The 22,860-nt window shown below is 40.7% G+C and overlaps 1 protein-coding gene across 1 annotated transcript in view; it reads right to left on the bottom strand.

Annotated features, from left to right (window-relative positions):
* GLDC (glycine decarboxylase) overlaps positions 1 to 22,155 on the bottom strand; it is a 50,646-nt gene extending 28,491 nt beyond the window's left edge. The window contains 8 exon segments of the mRNA XM_050913327.1: positions 1,798 to 1,994; positions 2,257 to 2,404; positions 3,086 to 3,163; positions 5,378 to 5,542; positions 13,407 to 13,542; positions 21,721 to 21,799; positions 21,918 to 22,104; positions 22,106 to 22,155. Coding sequence (XP_050769284.1) covers positions 1,798 to 1,994; positions 2,257 to 2,404; positions 3,086 to 3,163; positions 5,378 to 5,542; positions 13,407 to 13,542; positions 21,721 to 21,799; positions 21,918 to 22,104; positions 22,106 to 22,155 — 1,040 coding nt within the window.
* Positions 22,156 to 22,860: the final 705 nt, after the last annotated feature.

Genomic DNA, 22,860 nt, shown 5'->3' with positions numbered 1-22,860 from the left:
CCATCTAGAGGGACCGTGACAGGCTGGAGAAATGGGCTCACAGGCACCTCATGAAGTTCAACAAGGGGAAGTGCAAAGTCCTGCACCCGGTGAAGAACGCCATGCAGCAGTACATGCTGGGGGCCACCCAGCTGGAAAGCAGCTTGGCGGAAAAGACCCTAGGGGTCGTGGGAGACACCAAGTTGAACATGAGCCAGCAATGTGCCCATGCAGCAAAGAAGGCAAATGGTATCCTGGGCTGCATTAGGCAAAGCTTTGCCAACAAGTCAAGGGAGGTGATCCCTGCCCTCTCCTCAGCACTGGTGAGGCCACACCTGGAGTACTGTGTCCAGTTCTGGGCTCCTCAGTACAAGAGAGATACAGTGGTACTGGAGAGAGTCCAGTGAAGGGCCACAAAGATGTGGAAGGGACTGGGCCATCTCTCCTATGAGGAAAGCCCGAGAGAGCTCGGACGGTTCAGCCTGGAGAACAGAAGGTTCATGGAGGGCCTCATCAGTCTATATAAATACCTGAAGGGAGGGTGCAAAGAGGACAGAGCCAGGCTTTTATCAGCAGTGCCCAGTGACAGGACCAGAGGCAATGGGTGCAGACTGAAACACAGGAGAGTCCTCCTGAACATGAGGAAACACTTTTTCACTGTGAGGGTGACTGAGCACTAGCACAGGTTGCCCAGAGAAACTGTGGAGTCTCCTTCCTTGGAGATCTTCAGAAGACATCTGGACACGGTCCTGGGCTACTGGCTCTAGGTCACCCTGTTTTAGCAGGGGGGGTTGGACCAGATAACCTCCAGAGATCACTTCCAACCTCAATCATTCTGTGATTGTGTGATCAAAAACTTAAAAGAATCCACAGCAGAAAGCTGCATTGAGAAAGTACCATTGCTTTTTCCAATTTAACATTTTCTTTTCCAACTTTCTGGAGATGCAAAAAGATGAAAGTAGATTAAAAATACTAAACTGAGTGTAGTCACAAAGTAGCAGTAGTATGACCTTGATAAATAGAATTATTGTTCGTTTGTGAAAGATTGTACCAGACTTCTAATCAAAATCTGAATTGGGGATCAGATTTCAGAACTATGAGTAAAGCCTAAGGATACCCTTAGAATAAGTGAGATGATTAAAAATATGTTTGAAGGAATATTAATATACAAATGAAATATTTCTAAGCTTATTGATAACTGTTAATGTCATTAGTTATTTTGGTTACTGAAGTACTTCTGAATAGCTTCTGTGCCAAAGATATGCAGTCTTTCCTTTGCATTTCTACTATTCCCAGTTAGACATCTTGTCAAAATTCAAAATATGTCACCAATAACAAGAATTAAAGGTAAGTTTTTGCACACTATTTCTCTGCTTTGTTTAAGCTTGACTAAAATTTGAACTAGATTAAGTTCCTTCTTGATTATTTGGGCGGTTCACTCAATTTTCTACTTCTTTCCATTTATGTTTTTAATGACTGGATGGCAGAGAAAAAGATGTAACAGTACAGAGTAAGTGGAATAAGTTAGCTTGCAAAGCCTCATGCCATCACAATTAATCCTCTCTGCTGTTTTGGTTATCTCTTCATCCCACACTGCAGCAAGCACTACAGACAATTCACAGCTTCATTCCACACAAATGCAATTCTTTAAGCTTGCTTCCTAAAAATCGAAAGCAACTTTTTCTCCCAGTTTTCAAGAAAAAAGGTGTTTGGTACAACACCATGGTCAGCTGTAATTCATAAAGACTGCACAAGATGGTCATAATGTGTTTTATTTCACTTTTCCCTGAAGACACTAATGGCGAAGGGAGCCCTTACCTCGTAACGCCCACCATTCTGCCTGGCATCATTCTCACTAGATTCTCCTTGACAGCAAAGAATGCTGCGTGGGGTCCCCCATAGCAGAGCGGCACGCCAAACCTCTGGGAGTTACCCAGGACGACATCTACCCCAAACTCTCCAGGAGGCTTCAGAATACAGACAGCCAGAAGATCAGTAGCACAGCAGGCGAGAGTCTGAGAACAGAAGTGCACGGAGCAGTCAGCCTCTTTTCTGAAGGAATGGTGTTTGCATGGGAGCTAAGTTTGAACAAGATACAGCTTCAAACAGTTCCCTTGCATAGAGCTGAGGTGCAATGGTTGTAATGGTCGTACTGGTTATCAGTTGCATGGAGCTGAAGAGTAATACTTTAGACGGTATCTCATTTAACAGTTTCTATGACTGTGTCTGTTTCATGCATCAGATTGAAATCTGTGAGACCAATAAAATTTACTTTACCCCATTCTGATGAGCTCTTTCAACAAGTTCAGAGAAGTCTTCCACCTTCCCTTCAGTGTCCGGATACTGAAATAATACTCCACTGACATCCTTTCCACTGAAATCCATCTCATGGGGTAATTTGAGCTCAATAATAACACCTGTATAACTGGAAAACAAAAACATGCAGAAGACAACATATTCAAACCACTTCCTGCTTTGGAGTGATACTTAATATGATGTTTTCATGGACATATATATGAATTTTTCTTTAACATACAGAGAGTTGAACCTGATTTGCAGTGCTAAACGTTGGGAAAGTTTCATGTCATGGTATATAGCACTGAAGAATAATTGCATTTGATATCATCATCAGATATATGGAGCAAAGCAGAGCAGAGGATTCATAAGCTACTTGATATCATAACTTTGAGAACCAAGTCATATTTTTAAAAGATGGTTACTTTAAACGGTAAACTTAAAATGGATTTAGCTTTCATTAAAAGAGAAGTTTTGCTGTGTACGGTAATTCATCTCCTAGTTAAAAAAAAAGACCAGACTGAATTCAATAACCAAATGTATCTATTTGCGCAAACAACTTAGGGGGAAAATTAAATATTTTCTTTTTATCAGATGTTTAGTCTCTTTTTAAACATCTTTAATTACTTTGCAGTTGTATTTGAATGGAAAAGTAGAAGCAATGCCAAATGTTAACAGATTTCTGCTTTTATTTTGCAAAGAAAGCATAATCCTATATTCAAAAAATGTTAGGTATATGGTAAAGAGGCACAGATGAAAAATGATTCCATGTAAGTGAAAAGATATGGTGGAAAATGGAGAAAAACATTACTTTGCTCTAGTTTGGACCACTGCTATAGTTTGAGGGTGGCATCGGGCATCTACATAGAACTTCCTTCTTTTGTTGTGCCTGTTAAAAAGAAAAGGAAAAAAAGAAGGGTTACGTATCAAGAATATATTGTTTTCCATGGAAATAAAATTAATTGGCTTTCTAAATGGGAGTTTTCCTAAGTTAAAAGGCAGTTGTAAATTTTTGTTATCGTAACCAAATTAAGTGTAAGATTAAATAAAGGTTCTGGTCCATTTAAAACAAGAAAGTTCATTTCAGACGCTCAAATGAGATTCATACGTGACAAAAAATAAAACAGACTATGAAACAGAACAAGGAGCCAACTTAAGAAGCTGCAGGAATGCCTCCACACACAGATACTCTTTTAAAGGAATACAACTGTGGTCTTTAATACAGACTTTCAGTGTTGCCCTGGATAACCAAACACAAGCCATCAAAGTAGTAAGATGGAGACTAAGACAATTGCCTAGTTTTCTCTGGTAAATACGATTTTATGTCAGACTGATGCTTTGAACAACTGAATAGTTACAAGACAGTCTCTGCTGTGTAATCTCCTTCCTGACATACAGTCCTACAGTGAGCTTTAATAATCTCTCAGATTTCATTTGATTTGCAGATCCCTTTCAAACGCCCCTACAATACAGATCCCTGATAGTAAATTTAGATATACCAGTAACAGTTTCACTTTTAGCAAATTAGGACTGATGTACTTCACGGGTTTTTAAAGCTCCTTTTAACCACTAGTGGAAAAAAACAATTCACATATTCAGTGTTCATGGTCACAAGATTCATGCCACAGACTGTTAGGTTATGCAATAAAAGCTCCTCTGCACCCCTACAGAGAGGCAATGGCAGATGGGGGAGCCCAAATAACACCCTGTCCCTGCGGCTCCCAGGCCCGTCACAGGAGATAGCAGCCCATCAGAGACCCATCTCCACAAGCACAGAGGAGCAGAGAGGCCCCAAGGCAGGTGGGAACTAAAATTAATTAACTCAGACACACCGTCTGGGTCCCCCCTCGGGGGGAGACATTACGGGATGCAGGGGAAGAGCATTTTGGGATTGCAAGGGCTTATTGTGAGATGTTTAGGGGAAAAGGGATACAGCTAAGTGATTCTGGGAAGAACAAGTGTAAGAAAATAGAGGGGTAAGAGGGTAAACAGGGCCAGTCACATGCTGCCAGCCCCCAGCATGTACCACATATGCTTGGGGTTGTTCTTCCCCAGGTGCAGGGCTTTGCACTTCCCCTTGTTGAGCTTCACGAGGTTCCTGTCAGCCCATTTCTCCAGCCTGTCAAGGTCCTTCTGGATGGCAGCACAACCTTCTGGTGTATCAGCTGCTCCTCCCAGTTTTGCGTCATCTGCCCCATCATCCGGATCATTAATTGGACCCAGTGTTGCTCCTGGGGTACTGGCCTCCAACTAGACTTCATGTCACTGATCACCACCCTCTGGGCCCAGCCATTCAGCCAGTTTTCAATCCACCTCACTCTTGCGTCATCCAGCCCATATTTCCTCAGCTTCTCTGTGAGGATTTAAGGGAGACTGTCAAGGCAGATGATACCCACTGCTCTTCCCTCATCTACCAAGCCAGCCATTTAATTGTAGAAAGTTATCAGGTTGGTCAAGCATGACTTCCCCTGTATGAATCCATGCTGGTGACTCCTGATCACCTTCTTGCCCTTCACATTCCTGGAAATAGTTTCCGGGACTAGCAGTTGTTCCATCACCTTCAAGGGATCGAGGTGAGGCTGACTGGCTGGTCGTTCCCTCCATCCTCATTCCTGCCCTTCCTGAAGATAGGAGTGACATTTGCTTTCCTCCAGTGCTGAGGCACCTCTCCCAGTCACCATGATTGTTCAGAGATAATCAAGAGTGGCCTCGCAATGACATCAGGTGGCTCCCTCAGCACTCATGGGTGCATCACATCAGGGCCCACGGACTTGTGTATGTCCAGTTTGCTTAAGTATTCTCTAACCTGACCCTCCTCCACCAAGGGTAAGTCCTCCTTGCTCTAGACTTTCCCCTGGTCTCTAGGTCCTTAGGTTTCTTAAGGTTAAGGCCTTAGATGTCTGAGTTAAACATTCACATCAACACTAAGAACTTCTCTGGGGGCTTAACAACATGGGCTATAGCTGTTTAGTGATCTGCTCACAGTGAAAAGACCACACTCAACTTCAACCCACTCACCTATCCATGCCTACACAGGAGAGACGCCTTTCAGACTCCAAAATTCCTTCCTGCTGTGATTTAACCATACATTTAAACATAGTACCTGTGACATAATTGCATGGCTTCTGCAGCAGCTGTCCCCTCATCCAGCAAAGATGCGTTAGCCACATCCATTCCTGTGATATCGCACACCATAGTCTGGTAATTTAGCAGGCTCTCCAGTCTGCCCTGGGAGACCTCAGGTTGGTAAGGAGTATACTGGGTAACCCTGTAAGAAAAGAATTCTGAGTTTGGGTCTAGGAAAATAAATGTGTAACAGGATTATGCCAATATGTAACTGAACTATGTCATAGGAAAAATAAACTGTAAAGCATAATTCACTAACGTGAAAGTTTGTTAGGAAACAGTTATATTTAGATAGCAGTAATTTATTACTGTTCTGGAAGCCCGAGAATATGTTCTCTTCTGGTATTGACTTTGCTTTTTACCGGAGAAGAATTCTATTTCTCCATTTTGAAAAGAGAAATTACTTTTAAAACAGAGGTGTGAGTGCATCTTGGGGAAGGGAGAGGGGAAGTAGGTGCTGAGTGTGCGAGAATTGAGTCAAGTCACAAAATCCAAATGAGAATGCTTAGTTCATTCATATCTAGGTATTGCCATTATCTTTCAATACTGTTTCTGAAGCCCTTTACTTGCCAAGTCTTCTCCGCTCTTATGGGAGGAAAGGCACTTGGCATTTCACAGGATCAAGCCCAGAAACTTCTTGTGAAATGATAGTTTCCGTATGTGTTCGTGAAGGGAAGTGCGACTGATGTGAGTTTTATCTGTTGTCATTTGGAGAACAAAACAGTAGAGGAAACATAAGCAATTCCTTAGAAAAGGCAACAATCTAAGGAAAACATTCCATTATAACAGTTCAGAAAAACAAAGCAGCATGGGTCCACGGATGAAAGGCAAGAACAGAGATCACACTCTCCTCTCACTGCTGGAAATTTGGGTACTGGATTCCACGGTGGTTCAGGACAGGCTTTATGCCAGTTTGAATTCAGACTAGCAGCCAGAAACAAGTGGTAAGTGGAGACACTCATGGCCTCTGTTTTCTAGCAATGGAAGAAAACAACAAGTTTGTTTCCTGAAAGGGCGGTAGTAAGCCCTAGGCTTTTGAAAAATGCTTATGGGTGAAGGTATAATCTTTAAAGAGAGACTGAAGTATTTGGAAGCTCAAGTCACGTAAAATCAACAGAAGGTGAACAACAAAGATTTTTAAAGAACAAGCTGCAGAACCTCTGGTATAGAGCAAGATGAGAGGAGCAATAAAAGAGTAATGCAAGAGAGAAGGCAGGAAAAAAGTCCTGAAGAAGAGAATGGAAGAGCTAGAAAGAAGGACATACTCAATAAGTGAACTCAAAGTGTAATATGTGATGCTAATGTATTTACTGTCTATTTAAATGACACATCTGCTCAAATTTCTCACATATACTATTCAGTACAGTGACAGAAAGCAATAGCTATATATCAAATTAGATAAATATTGATGATTTTCCCAAATATTGAAGGGTTTTCCTACTTCTTAGCCAAGTCTAACACTAAACTACTAATCATCATGTACTTGACTGCATAGTTCACAAGTGAGACAATGTCCTGGGCTGCATGCAACATTGCTCATCTCAATAGTAGTAATTTTTTTTTTCTCCACGGCTGCTAAACCCAGTTTTCAGTTTGTCAGATAAACTATCAATCTAGGAGTATAAAGATTTGTTTTCTGAATGGTCCCCCTGCCCACTCAGTTCTCACCGATAAAGAGTTATTCCCAACTCCTCTGCAGGAACAATGAGTTTTCTTGCTCAATAAAAGAAACTCCTCTGTATTTGAAGTTAACAATCTTACTTTCTCATTTTATTTCAGCTAAAGGCCTTTTTTTTGCATTATAACTTGCAGGAGGAACTAGAAGTAGACTAATAAGAATTAAAGCATTGAGATTAATTGAAATGCATTAGAGAAATATTAGTGCAAGAGAAGAAAAATAAAATCAAGAATCATTGGTTAGTAGTTGCCAGAATAATCAGTTAACAGAAGTGAGATTTTAATTAAAGTTGAGTATACTGGCTTTATTGTTCAATTCAACAAAAACATTGTTTCATTAAACCATTACTAATTAGGGACTGATGCAAAATGAGAAAGGTAGGAAAAAAAAAGAAAAATCAGTAGTAGAGAAGCAATACTTCACATTAAACTTGGCTGCAAATTTTGCTAAAGGACATTAAAGTTGTAGCTGTTCATGTGGTCCAAAATTCTCTATTTTGTTTTCAAAGACAAAGCATCTTTTTTAAGATGTGAGTAATGTTCACAACTCCTTACTTGATGAGAACCCCCTTTCCTAAGATTCTATCTTATATAATTAGAGATAGACTTTGCAATGAATGCTTCAAAGCAGACCACTCAAATCAGCTACCCAGAAACCTATTAAAAAAGTCTCAAGAATTTCCACTCATAGTTTATGCTCAAATGATTTTTTAAATGAAGTTTTTACATTGTGTGAAATAAATAAATAAATCTATTCTTAAACTGCTACTAAGTAGCTGCTAATTTGATGGTTCCCTTGAATAACCTCAATCCTACCCCACATAGTTGGGATAGTACACTATACTACAAAACAGAATTAATGAAACTTTGTGATTTTGATGTGATGATTTTGAATGGTAAAAACAGTTGAAGTAAAACCAACCAATTTCGGAAAGGATGGAAGAAATTCAACCAAGAAATCTTGGATTCCAGTACTACTGCAAATTACAGTGCATGAAGTTCAACAGCTGTACAGGTAAATACAACTTTTATAACATAAAAACATTTATTTAAACACTTTTTTTTTTTTGAAGGTTGTGTGGCACTGTCTAAGCATCTAAATCTTTTAATACAATAATTCTACTTCTCCACAATTTCTTCAAATAAAATAGCTGGCTTTAGTCTGCACTCTGACTTCTGCCTGAATCCATACTAGATGTTAAGTGACTTTTAAAAAGAATTTAAAAGCAAACTCTTTAAAAGTAAAAGTAATTTCTAAAGTAAACTTTTACATAAATCAAATTTCTAAAAAGCACACTAAACCATCTCTCATTCAAAACCGCCCTCTCTTCTGCTTAGGTTTGTTCAAGTGGCTATTCTGCACATAATTCAAGTCCAGTACCAACAACATTAAAATGAAAAGGAAGGATTACCATTGTGGCAAGACACACAACTACAAACTGCCTCTTGTTCAATCAAACTGGAGGAAAATATCGTCTCCAGTTGCCATCTGTTCTGACCAAAAGTACTTCTGCAAACAAACGCTCCCCAGCTAATTAAGGCAGATAGGTCACAACACAAAAGAAACCTTCCATAAGAAGTTTGTGGCATCTTTCTTGAGTCAGTGTCTGACCTTCAGGAGTTCGGTAGTAAATGGCTTCAGTTTTTGTAGCTTTTATAACGCTTTGCTTTAGTTTAGTGTTTCACTCTTTGCCTCAATCCTACTCTCAAAAATACTTGTATGAATACCAACTTTAAGATATCGATGAAGGTTTTAGAAGAAAACCTAGGAAGCATGCTTTCAGCCAAAAGCTAGGCCACTCATCAAAAGACCTGGCTTATGAAAGAGCAGAAGCTTTCATAATCGGGAGTTGGGTTTGTCCTAAGTTTAGCAACAAAACAAACAGACTATACATTAAATGCAAGATTAACAATCACAGCTTCTTTATACTAAAGTTAGCTCTTGCTTCCATGCAAAGATTCAGAAAACTCCATTATCAAGCAATATTCAATGAACTAGTTCTTGAATAGTATTTGTAGGTGTACAGTCAATAAGATCTAAGACTAAGCCTAATTTTTTTCTTAGTACACAGTAAGTTCTAGTAAAACAGTTCACTATATATCTTCCTTAGTGATATTTTTCTATACTTTGACTGAATCTCTGGAAAGTTAATGTATTGATAATCAACACAATACTTTTAGCTTGTTATAAATTATGTTCTTGCAGTCTGCAAGACTAATCTCATTGAATGGCAGAGCTAGAAGAATTTGGATTTCCAGTTATACAGAGTATTCTTTTTGAGATCTGACAATTAATAAGATGAAACTAACTTAAAGTAAGGACAGACCATTAGCAGAATTTAAAACCAACATACATGAGCCACAGAAAAAAGATAATTCATATAGCTGACAACACTGGAAAATTGAGACTGAAGTTCAGTCCTGAATACACGAAATTTTTAAATTATCTGACTTTTATGGACTGGACATCACTGTTAAGGCCAAAACTGAAACAAAACAAAACAAAGCAAAACAAAACAAAATAAAACAGCTGTATTTAATTTAAATATGCACAAATATAAATATTGCAATGTAGAAAGATACTAGAGTAAAGCTGTACAACTAGGAGCCATCCAACAGCAAGCAGTTCCATCCAGCCTGTAAAATTCCCAAATGCCGTACTGTATATAGAGTTCCAGATGCATCACTTGGCACTTTATGCATCTTTGAAGAGCAGTTATAAGGGTGTTCCTAAAACAGCATCCTACCCATGGGTTTGAGAAAGCTGGATAGTCTTATGATAGGGCATGGAGACGTGCCAGTTTCCACTCGAAGCATAAACACTGAATTTACTGCCAACTTGGCATGCTTTGTCGTTGCTTGTGCAGCTTTCTGTATCCAGTCTACAAGAAGAAACCAGCTGCGTAATGTTTATATCAGATTTTTGCATAGTATGCAGTAAATTTCAGAATGCAATGCATAAGTGCTGAGTGCTGCTAGCTAGTAAGTTTAGTAAGTTACACTACTGATGTAAAGATTGCAGGTGTCCTTGGTACAGGTAGTTTATTCTTACATGTTTAATGTCTGGGGGCAAAGGAATCAAGTGAGCTGTAGTTTGGACACCTCTGCATCACGCTCTGCTGTATGGTATTAGTGTGACTTTAAAGGCCTTCTTGATTTTCAAGGCCTGATAGGTATTTTTATCAATTTAGGCCCCAAAAATAAATACTACACTACTTTGACATGTATGTTAATAAGAAGCCTATATGTAAGCTGATTTTTGAAACCAAGTATTCTTCACATCTTCAGTTATTCATTTATGTTCATGGCAGGGCAGAGAATTAATTTGTATGCTACTAGGGGAAGATCTCACCACATTGGGTGTGAAAAAATTTAATTAATATGTTAATACGGGGTACAGCAGAATAAGGACTATGCATCCATACCAGCAGAGAGATGACAGGTGTTCATACATTTGAGGAGTCTGTGCTGAAAGTCACATAACTGGTGGTATGCGCCAAAATAAACCCTTTTGCCTGCATTTTAGAGTTGAGATGTTCTAAGAATAAAGTAAGTTACACATTGACCCGTTATTTATTTGTTTGGAAAAAATAGGCTAATATTTTTGCTAATACCAACTAAGTAGTGTATGGAAAATACTTCTAAGACTTCTACCCCGTGCTAGCATGGAATTGTTAGTCACAGATTACTGGGAGCAAGGAAGTGTTAGCAGCCAGTAACCAAGACCAAAAGGAAATCAAGTATCAAAAATAAGGGATACTTATTCTCTACCTTCTGTGACTAAGTCAAATCCCTCACGTAGGAGACTGGAATTTTAACTGCAGCCTTTCAGGTCCACAACAGAAGTTTCTCTGCTTGTTCTCTTAACTTTCAATCAAAGTGTTCTTTGGATAAAAATTTATCTGAAAAATATCTACCCCAAGTGTTTTGAAATAGCTTCTTTCACAAATACAGAAGCAGTTAAAATGGGATTAGACTTAAAAGAAAAGGACGCCTATGCTTTTCTAAAGCTACCAGTACAAGAAATTCCTGAATGCTGACTTCCCAGGCACTTCTTAGTGCATAGTTTTGGGCAGACAGTTTTATCTCACAGTAATTAAGCTATTCACAGCTTTTATTTTGAACAGAGATATTATAGATCATTGTCCAAAAGCTTCAAAAAGTTTTGAAACTCCAACAGTGTTGCATATTTCCTTAACAGAATCTGAGATTTGGGAAGACTTCTGTGGTAATCTTCTAAAGAAAGCAGTGTGGGTCAGTAGTCTCATTTTCAGCCAAAAATTTATCTTGTAAACAGTTTCCTCCTTAAATCTACCCCTTTGCTTCACACCTCCTCCTAGCAAGTCCAAGTGTCCTAAATACTGTGAAGTCCTTCACTTTCATGTTCACAGACATCTACAATCTCGTAGAAACTTACATTGTATTCCAATGCAAGCCCTGCTCTAATGAACGCCAAGCAATGAGAAACTACAAGTCATGAGAGAGAGGCAGAATTGATCAGAAACAATAAGCCTGCGCTTGCAGCATTTCCCTTGGAGCTGCAATGTGAGGTGTGTTAGCACAGAAGTGTTACACACTCAGTAGGTGTAAGGAGAGGTTTGATTTCTTAAACAGCTTCCATAAAGTCTGTATAGTTGCTTTTGCACACATGCACACACACATACACCCTCTCCCCAACAAACATTTTAGCCTTCACTTTACCCATCTAAAAGTTTAGCTTTCAGCCAAAAGTCTAGTTGACTTTACTGGACACTCCAAGAACAGATTTCTGGATAGACTCTCCCAGCTGTTTCATTAACACTATACAATTTTTTAGCATTTAAAAATATGCAGTTAATTTTGGTCCACTTACTTTTTAACTGTTCTTATTTTTGCCTCTAGCAACTGATTATTTGTTTTGCAGCACTGTACTGAAATATTTAGATTGCATATGTTCCAAAAAGTAGGTGGGGATAAGGCTAAATAAAACTTGGTATAGGTGTACTGCATAGATTTCCTGAGTCTGAACAGTGCAACTTTTTCATCTGTTCAAAAAGTCTGAGATGCAAATACAGCAGACAAGTCTAAAAATACATAGACTTGGAGGTCTACAGATACATAGACCCATTTATGGCAACCCAAAGTACAAAAAATATAGCATCTAAGTAACAATGGCTTTTTACGCTGACTAATTTGACTAGTTGGTTGGTTGGTTGGGGGGTTTTATATATATATATAACACCTTTAAATATGCTTTTATTAAAATAAAAATTACTCAGTAATAAAGATGACAGTTGTTATTTTAATACAGTACCAAAAAAAGGATGTTACTGACTAGAGATAAGGGAACTTCTAAACCAAATAAGACAATGCAGGGTTGCATTCAATCTGTTGGAAAGTGAGACTCCACATTAAATTTAGTTTTTCTCTTGCATCATTTCTGAGTTACAGTTCTTCAGAGAAATGTCAATGCTAGATGAGTATTTACAATCAAGTCTTAGTGCCTTTGTCAGGAAAAGTCCACCAAGATTAGATTAATGCTGTTCATAAGATATAAATCAATCCATTAAAATATTTTCCTTTTTACATTTAAGTAATAAAAAAACCCCCAAACTAATAACATTCAAATTCAAGTCTGTCAGACAGGATATTCTTTTGCTTGTCCCCAAAACCCGAAATGTCAGCTGGGTGATGAAAACAAAGTACAATATTCTCAGCCTTTTCATAAATGAATTATCAAGTATTGCTGTCTACCTATTTTCAGGCACCAGTGAATTATTTGTTCAGACATGAACATACTTTATGGATACACATTCAAACCCTTGAAGGTCTCTGGTTTCAAAAAAAATCAAGAAAGAAATACCAAAAGCAAAGCCTTTAAAATTATCAAGGCTTCTTACTTACTCATAAGAAAAACATAATCAGAGTATTGCATGGTATTTAACTATCTCCACCCAAAATTTCATACACCAGTGGAGGAGGGAGCTGGTTTAAATTTAGGCAGAAGTTAGGAAAGAATTACTTTAGTTTAGGAGTTAAGTCTGTATACTTCCTTAAAGCAAACAGATATTCTTGTTTTAGTTGATAATAAATAGGAGCTGTGAACAGAAGTCACAAAACTCAATGAAATATTTTACGGAAAAAGCATCTTCTAAAGTCAAAAGTATTCTTTTTCCTCTCTAGCTTCAGCATGAACACCACAGTTCCTACACTTACACATCAGTATCAAATATATGAAAGCCTTAGTCAAAAAAATAGGTTTGGGGTATATTTGTCTATGCTTATTCATAAGACGAACTTTAAAAGTATATTTATACATATGCATTTAAAAAGAAAATGGGGTACATTACCATCCTGCATTCTCCAACAAATTCCGTGCAATGGGCTGAGGCACTGAGCAGTTGTAGTAACCCATGCCTATATAAGACCTCCATATCTCGTTCTTGCTTGCAATATTGTATAGAGTTTCAAGGATTTCATTTTCACCTAATTGGAAAGGAAATGATGTCAGAAAACTACAGTTATGTATAATGCTAACAGTTTTTAACCTAAATGCCTTGTACCCCTGTGTAAAAAAAATGCAACATCGGTGATGCAAGTATAAACAGTAGCAGAATAAAGTGCAAACCAAGAACAGTAAAGATAAAATAGTAAGCTGGTAAAATATTCTGGGAAAGTTCAAATTCTGCCAAGATTCTGGAAAATGCAACAACTGAATAATAACAGAGTTTCAACCAATGTGGAAACAATAGTGAGAGAAACAGCTGTAGGCAAAGGGCTTATGGAGCCCTTTCAGTGCTAATGCAATATACATTCTGGGTCTCTTGCACATGCATTATAATATATCTCAGAAGGCACCTTTTATTAGCTAAACCTTGCAGAATCAGCACTGGATGAAGCCATAACCATCCACAACCATGATTTAGTGCTTCTAACAAACAGAGCCATATTTGCACAAACTGGGCTCACACCACGCACCCAGGAGTAATTTCTTAGTATTAAAGAACTTTCTTTTCTCGCATTTTCCCTAAACAGCTGATAAAACGGAACAGTTCTTTTAATTCAATTTTAGTATGCTTCCCCAGTTAATTAAAAAAAAAAGAAGTGTTGAATACAGTATTTCTAGCTTAAGAAATTCCATTTAAGATTAACTTTTAAATGAGTCTGCCAATCTAGTTTGGAGAGATTACAACAGAATGCTTTTGAAGTGTTCAGACGGAAAGCATTTGCACTCCCTCCCTCCCTCCCCCAACTATAGTTTTGTCTTTGGTCTTGCTTCTACATACTTCTTGGTATCCTGAAGGCTGTGCAAAAATCACATTCAGTCAACCTGTTCTTAGTTGTCAATGAATAATGCTACCCAACATCTGCCAAAGGGAAAGATTTACAAAATATTTTAGTACCTGAGGATGCAGAAAGATGGTCAGGAGGCTGTCTAAGATTATGCAGAGAGATAGGCCTGCCCAACCAAACAAACCTGGGGGGAACTGGACACCAACCCTCCTAGGTGAGGGGAGCTGATCTTTTTTAATTTTTCCCCCCAATCTGACCTCGGAAATTGCTGTACTGGGGCAGTTGCACCAAGTCCTGTTCATTCTGCACTGCAACTTGAAAAGCAGACTTTGGAATATAAGGCTACAAATCACCAAAGCAGAAGAGCTTGGGCCCTGGATGTCTCAAAACCTATTTTCTCTCCATAAAGTTACTCCAGCGAGAGAAATCAAGTCAAAACAGTTAATGCTCTGGAATCTGGTGGTAAATAATTCTCTAAGTTTTGAATTAATTTCTTCTGCAGCCATAAACAAGGATATTGTAACTTTAGCTCTGATTTCAAAACTCATCTCTCCTCTTCCTTTTACTCAAAGTGCTACTATTTCATTCCATGTATAAAGATTAATTTAAAAAAAAAATCTTCTGGTTTTCAATTAATTCCTTCCACAGTCACATTATACCTTCCACAGTTACTTTTTTACTGATCTTCAGTTCTCACTTCAAAGTTCATTTCTTCTCTGCCTTTTACTCAGTGTTACTATTAGATCTAATGTATAAAGATTAATTTCTTGTTTTCAGTAAACTGCAGTTTTTTCTGGAGACTCAAGAGTCATGTGTTTATTATACTTGAACTCAGCAATGTCCAGGGCAAAGTTTCGAAAGTGTAGTGAGCAGCTCCACTCCCCAATACCCGTGCCACACAGTTTATGCCAGACAGATGCACTTGTTTGTTTAAGTGAGAGTTTCAATCCTCTACCCCTTGCAAACCAAAAGTTTGATGAAAGATAGTTTGGGTGCAGTTTGAGAGGGAGGGCTGTATTCTTGCAGAATTCAAACATCAATGATTTTTTGAAAATGGTAATGAATTTCTTGTTTAACTCCAAATACAGTTGAAGGCACAGGTTGGGTATCGTTTAACTTGCTCACTAGCCCAATGTCACACACAAAAATGCATTGAGTGCTATTTCTGCAGTGAACACATACCACAAATACTGTACTATGTGCCAGACAGCATTTCCTTTGTTTGCCCGACTGGACGTTTCTTCTAGAGAGTCATTTCTCAGCAAATATAGCTAACAACTACCACGTGAAGACACTGAACTTGTGCTAGAGCTCTCTGAAATAAACCAGTTTCCGAATTGATTCAAGGCACAAAGCAAAAAGCTTAGTGAGACTGTAAGCAGCTTAGGTAGCAATTAAGCTTAAGAGTAGAACCACATCCCGCCTAGCAGAGCTGCGCCGATAGATCCCAACACTGAACATATTTTTAATTACTACATTTTTATGAGCTATCTGTGAAGACAGTTACACTACTAGTTTTAATCAGTGCGGTGAAATGCTGGAGGGCACACTCCCTCCACTCCTGCTTCACCTCACTTACCCTGCTCCTTTGGTGACTATGAAGGCAACAGCAGGAGTACAGCTCAAATACACATCTCCTACATTTGGCCTGCCTCTTTGAAGAGACCTGGGGTGAACACTCCTTCCCCTATGCCTTACACTGCTTTGAAGTAGTTCATCACAGCATGTCTTTACAGCCCATAAGGAACTGCACTCCTGAGTAACTGAAGTCAATAGCCCCTGATTTGTCTGTACAGCTTGGCTTACCTAAGACCAAACATAAGTCCCATGTAGATTTATGATGATTTAATTTTCACGAATTCAGTGTTTGCTTTACACTGACATGGTTCTGAATTCAAGCAAAACTAACATAGACAAGGATGAGGGAAATTAACGCATATGTTGGGGTCCAAAGACCAGAGAGCAAGGGAATGAAACCATTCTTAACAGCATCCCCAGCACCAACAGGAGGGGATGGAGGAGATGTAGCTGGACTCTTCACAATGGTACGTGGCAGGAGGACGGGAGGCAGCAGCAGAACCTGAAACATGAGCAGCTCAGGCTGGAGAAAAGGAGAAGCCTTTTCCCCATGAGGACAACCCAGCAGTGGAGCTGAGTCTCCATCCTTGGAGGTTTCATATTCTGACTGGGTGAAGCCCTGAGCAGCCTCGTCTAAGCCCACGGTGGAGCCTCCTCCGGGCAGGGGCTGGGGCTGGAGACCTCCTCATGTCCCCACCAGCCTGGACAGGATCCTGTGTCTCTGTCAGTAGCTGTATTTCCCACTCCATCAAGCCTAGCTTTTAACAGTGTATTCCCATAATATTACTTGTGAAAGGGGTCTAACACTTTATTGGTCACTCTGTAAATAACTAACGCTAGTATAAAGGCAAAAGAATGCTAACCACAAGAGTGATCTCATGTATGTTTAAAAATTAATTTCCAAATTCAAAATGAAATTGCTAAATTTCCAGTTTGGTCAACAAGAGTGTCACCAAACCCAGAAAATTACACAGACTTTTTCTGCCGTATAAAGTACAGTACCTTGGAGCATATGTAGTGGAAACAGTGTATTCTTGTAAATATTTATTTATTTAAAGCTGAAACGTATGAAGATGAGGATTTCAGCAAATTTCAATACATATGGTTGAAAAAACAGAGCTTGCAAGATGTTGTGTTGGGTTACTGATTTTTTTTTTAAATTCACCCCAGCAACTGGTGAAATAAAGAAGCAATATTAAAAATGGGGAAATAAAACATAATTTTAAAAATTGGCTACAGTTAAGAAATGGTTGGAAACTGGCCATCACACTCAGCTGTCTGTTTCCAGTTTTCTAAGACAACATGGTTGAAACACCTTTATCTTGAATTCATTTTATTGGGTGCACACTATAAATTCCTTAAGAACCTTGTTCAGCAAAAAATAAAATTGCTAGCTAAGTCACTGCAGTTGATCTTTATTCCCCTCATCAACTCATTAGATAACATGATCAAAGACAGTACCCAGAATAAAGTTCATTGATCTTGCAGTACTGCTATCTTAGAACTGTGGAGAAAATTCACTGAGGCTCCCAGTAGCAGTTCTGTGAGGATACTTCATGACTGCTATACCCACAGGTGGAAAAGGCAAAATATATCACAACAATAGTAAGAGGCAGTGAATTATCAGATAATAAAATGATAATACTGTTATTTCTGCTAGTGTTTTTGTGGTTAGCACAGTAGATTTGCCTTGAACTTGTGAGATACCTGCAAAATAATATGGTACCCAAAAAAGAGAGAGAGAGAAAGAGAAATCAAGACAGAAGGGGCAGTTTGAGTTATACAACTTAAAACTTACAACACAAAAGGGAGGAGACTATTCATCTGATACCATTTTGTTCACACTATGTCAGGTCTTAAAAAAAAAAAAATCTAGCTTCTGAGATCAAGGAAGCAAGATCTTCAGAACAGTTGATATGAGAAAAAGGGAATTAATTTATTTCTCTTGCATTAGCAATTAATTTGATCTCTGTTAAAAAAAAAGTCAGATTATATTGAAGCAAAACAGTTCCAAAGCACTGTCAGACATGTAATAATGCTGCAGGACAGCACAAGAAAAGTGCCTGTCCCAGGCGCTCAGTCCGACCAGCAACTTCCCAAGAGATGGGCAGAAAGCCAACACCATCTGTTGCCCTGCCGCCTCCTCCTTTCACTCGGGCCACCTGCACTCACCCAGCCTGCCTGGGCAGCAGAAGCAACCCGAGGATGCTGCGAGGAGCGGAAAGCACAGAGGGGCTGAGAGCCAGCAACATGCCTGCCTTTCTCCATCCTACCCCCAAGGCCTGCTGCCTTTGGGGAGAGGAGCAGCAGCCCGAAAGTGCCGTGAGGAGCAAAGTGTGAGGAGCAAAGTGCCACTGGTGGTAATGCAGATTCCTGCACCACTTGTGGCAACACTCCGGAGGATGACAATTACCCCTGCCATAGGCATTCAAAGAATACAGTGTGGACTCCAGCAGCAGGGAATCCAAAATGACTAAATCAGCTCTAAAAATCTGACTGACATTAGGAGCTGATTATAAACTCATCCAGAATTAATTTTTAAGCAGCATTTTAAATACAAAATCATAGTTAAAGTAGATTTAACTGCACGAAGAGCAGTTAAATTTGAGGATACAAATAGCCTTTCTTACAATACAACTGCTTCTGAGGAATATCGCTTCTAAAAATGTTTAGACTGGAGATCCAATTAGTTTCTTACACAGATTTTATAAACTAATGTTTATAAATTCTAAAATTTGAGAATGTAACTGGGAATATTTTGGAAAAAAATCAAGGCAGCGTTTGTAGACTCATTTTTTTAATTCAAATCCTGAACAAAAAAAGCAGAAATACATATGTACAAAGCCTACCCATTAAATAAAGATGGACATACAACAGCAGCATTGCAGGGATAACACTGACTCATACAGACAGTAGGTTTGCAGGGATAAAAGAAAGAGGATTACTCTTATATAAGATAATCTGTTCTTTTACTTCGAATGGGTCAATCACTACATATGTGCTAAAGCACCTTCTATACCTAAAGAAAAGCTGATTGTTAAAAGTTTACTTACTGTGACAGTGGGAAAAAAGCTCTGTAGTACCAGCTGATCACAATGAATTATCAAACAGATGTCTAGCCTTGTTGTAAATATTGACTGAACAGAAGTTACATGCCAAAATAACATTTTCCCTTATCTGCAGAAAAAGCTGACTGTAAAAAAGCCCCCCTTCCAGAATCGGTTGAGGTGCAGGACTGCAACTTACTGTCATGGGAAAGTAGACATTTTGCTGTTTCACCCCTACCGGCTTTCAGTGGCATATTCAGATGGTTTTACACCACTGTCAGTGGGCTCATGGCAGCAGGCGCTTTTAAAATGGCTTTTTTTTGGTCAGAAAAGGGACACAGATACTTCTGTCATATTACATACCAAAGGAAGCAACTAATTTCAGAAACCTCTTAGCACAAGCTACATTCCTTCTCTCTGCCATCACTGACCATGTCTGTATGAGGAGAGATCTACCAATACTGGGCACTAATAAATACTGAAAAAGCATTTCTAGCATAGATGCACTTGTACCAGCAAAGCTTAGCATTTACCAGAATGGCTTTTTCATTCATACATAAGCAAAACAAATGTCCAGTTACGGCTGTGAAGTTGCACAACTTTAAGCTGAGGCTTTTAACTTTTCTTTTACAAGCTGTGGAGTTTTCTGCTACCAATGCAGTGGAAAACTAGTGACAAAAATCTACACATTAAATTACAAAAGACAGTTAGTTCATACACTGGCTACAGAAGAAAAAGCAGCAGTGTGCAGAAAAAAGTTTTCTGTACCTCATGCAAGCATCTCTTGTGAAAACTCACTGTTGCATGCTGTGCAATGTGAGACTCTGCATCACAGTCACATTCTTTCAAAGTTTACTCTAAGGGAACAAGAACAGCATAGCAAGTGGAGCAAAAGGCCAGTGAACTAAATACACTGTTAGCTAATGAGGTCCTGTTGCACAGTGAGAACTTGCATACAACAGAACATCAACTAATGCACAGCAATGTAGGAGACATCCACTTCAAAATCGCTATGCAAATCAGCATGAGAACACATAAAACTGCAACAAGATTTTGACTTAGGTTGACATCACCGGTTTAGTTTTCAATAATGTACAATTATTTTAATGCCCAACTGTACTATATCACTTTTATGTGTGTTTTAGTAGTGTAAAACTTCATAAGAGTATCATATACTAAATCCAAAAAAAACCTAGAAGAAAGGTTTTTAAGTAGTTATTAGTAACAACGTACATTTAACCCCTCTTACAGACCTAAAAATATAATAATCTAAAAAGTTCTTTCCTCTGAGCACAAGTGAAAATCACTCATCAGTCAGGGAGTACCTTGATTAAAATACATTAATCATAGGAAAATATGCCAAGCAATACTTTCAGCAGTTGTACAGACAGAAGGTGGTGATTAAATACCACTTCTCTACCCTCCCCCCTGATTTCAATAGGATGGGAAGTTACCAAAAAGCAAAATACCACTGTACTAATAAAACATTGTAGAGGTAGAAACTTTCAGTCAATACTGTATCCCTCCTGGCTAGAATCTGTCTTTTCAGGCTCTAGTTTTCCTGGCTTTTCATTGTGGCGCTGCCTCTCACGCGTGATGTCATCTCGGAGTAACCAGATTGAACTGGCCGGGAACCTCACCGGAGCTGCAGGCCTGAAGTTTACACTCAAATTACAGCGTACGGATGAGCAATGAAAAAACAGCCAGTGAGAGGGATCAAATTTTCTACAGATCAGGCAAAGGATCTTGACACAAATATAAAGTTAATACTGATGTAATTGACTCCACTATCTGAACGGCCACTGAGCTTTGTTAGTTTCAGTCGAATTGTTCAGCTAGGTGCATTTTTAAGTGCATTTTCACTCATGGGATTTAAGTGCATTTTCACTCATGGGATTTCCAGCATGATGTTCACAGGTATCTATCAAGATACGCAGACAGAAATTTTGTGCGGTGATTACTAACTTTTAAGAATGTTAATATCTAAAAACTCATCAAATCACATCAAGTTTTCTACAGCAATTTGCTAAATTATTGTAGTACCACAATTGCTGGCTCAGATGTTTTGTATTCCTGCAGTTTACTTGTCTCCCTCAATCAGACAGATTCAAAACGCTAGCCATTAGTCTACTGTGTATCCATTATACGGAGACACAGGTTTTGCACGATATTAGAATATGTAGGTTATTATACGGGGGGGACGGGGACAGGGGACAAAGAAATCCTGCAGAAACGTAAGAGCCAACAAAAGACAGCGGCCCATTTGAAGCTACAGTCCCCATTAAGGGACGGTTTTTAGCCACACTTTCCCCATTAAGGGACGATTTTAGCCACACTTTTCCCTCCATACCAGACTCTTGGGACAAAGCGAAGGCACTGTAGCTCTTGAGCTCAAAAACGGTTTTTCGGGCAACCCTGCTCTGCCACACACGTTTTCCTACCGATTTCCAACACGACAGCAAGAAATGCAGCAGCCGAACTACTCCACCGAGTTAGTCTGTGAAGATTAAAGTGTCGGTGATGGTACTGCTACGCTTATTTAAGTCTTATCCTGCACTTCAGCGGGGAGATCTGTTCGTTACAGTTTCAGCGGGGACACTCGGGGGGGGGGGGAGGGGGGGGGCACCCCAAGTTCTCCCCGCGGGCGCCGGCGGCCGGAACGAGCCGCGGGAAGCGCAGGCAGGGCTGCGCCCGGGAGGGCGGCGGGGACGGGTGCGGGAGCACCCCGGGTCAAGCGGTCACTTACAGACGTGGTCATCCATCCTCAGCGGTCTCCGCAGGCGGATGCTGGCCGGGATGGTTTTATCCATCAGCTCCTCGACGCTCTGCAAAGAGGCGACCGCACGCCGTTGTTAGCTCCCCCCCGGGCCGGCACAGCCCGCAGCGGGAGGGGACCAGCCGCGCCGCCCCCTCCGCCCCGCACGGCGCGGCGCAGGCACCTACCTGCACCCCGACGGCTCGCAGCATCTCCCGCTTCTCCCGCTCCCGCGGCCCGATGTGCCGCCGGCAGAAGTCATCGTGCCGCGGTAGGAGCTGCTCGATGCACCGCGACGCCTCGCCGCCGCCGCCCCAGCGCCGCTGACCACCACCACCACCACCCCCCCCGCCGCCGCCACCGGCCGCAGGTGCCGGGCGCCCCGCGGGCCGCCAGCCGCCCCCACCAGCGCCCGCAGCTCTGCATGGCCCCGCCGCTGCCGCTACCGCCGCCGCCGCCGGCGGGCAGCCCGACTTTGTGTGCGGGGGGCGGCGCGGCGCGGCCCCCCACCGCCGGCGCCAATGGGGCGCGGGGGCGGCGCCGCGCTCGCCCCGCCTCGCCGCCACCTGCCCGCCCGCCGGCCCCTGCGGGCCGCCCCGCGCGGCCCTGACCCCTCGCTGGCGGGCCCGGCCCGGCCGGCCGGCATCGCTGCGGCGGAGCGCCCCGGGCGCCGGGCGGGACTGGCCGGGGAGGTCGGGGCGCGGCGGGGACCCCGGTTCGCCTGGGCAGAGCCTGGTGGTGATTTTCCGAGGAAACGGGGTTTTCCTCCACAAAAGCCTTGCTCGGGTGGAAAAAAGGTTTCTGTGTTTCTGCGGCAGAGCGTGGACTTGCTTTCAAGTTACTAGCTTTGGGAGGAATAATACATGCCGCTTTCTGTCGCTGTTACCGGGGGAGGGTGTGTGCCAACTTTACTACTGCTTTAACGTCTGGTGATGTTAGTCTTGGGGAGCGGAGAGGTTAACTGGAACCTACTTTTTCCTCTGTTTCAGTTCTGCATCTTGGAGGATAATATCAGCATAGTTACAAACTTCTGTATTTATACCAACAGAACAAGGTGTAGCAACATTGAGGACGCGTATTTGCATCAACATTTAAATAGAATAACAATGGAAGATAAAAATATATTCCCAA

Source organism: Gymnogyps californianus, chromosome Z (assembly GCF_018139145.2).
Source record: "Gymnogyps californianus isolate 813 chromosome Z, ASM1813914v2, whole genome shotgun sequence".
Taxonomy (NCBI): domain Eukaryota; kingdom Metazoa; phylum Chordata; class Aves; order Accipitriformes; family Cathartidae; genus Gymnogyps; species Gymnogyps californianus.
This window is presented reverse-complemented; position numbering and strand designations above follow the sequence as displayed.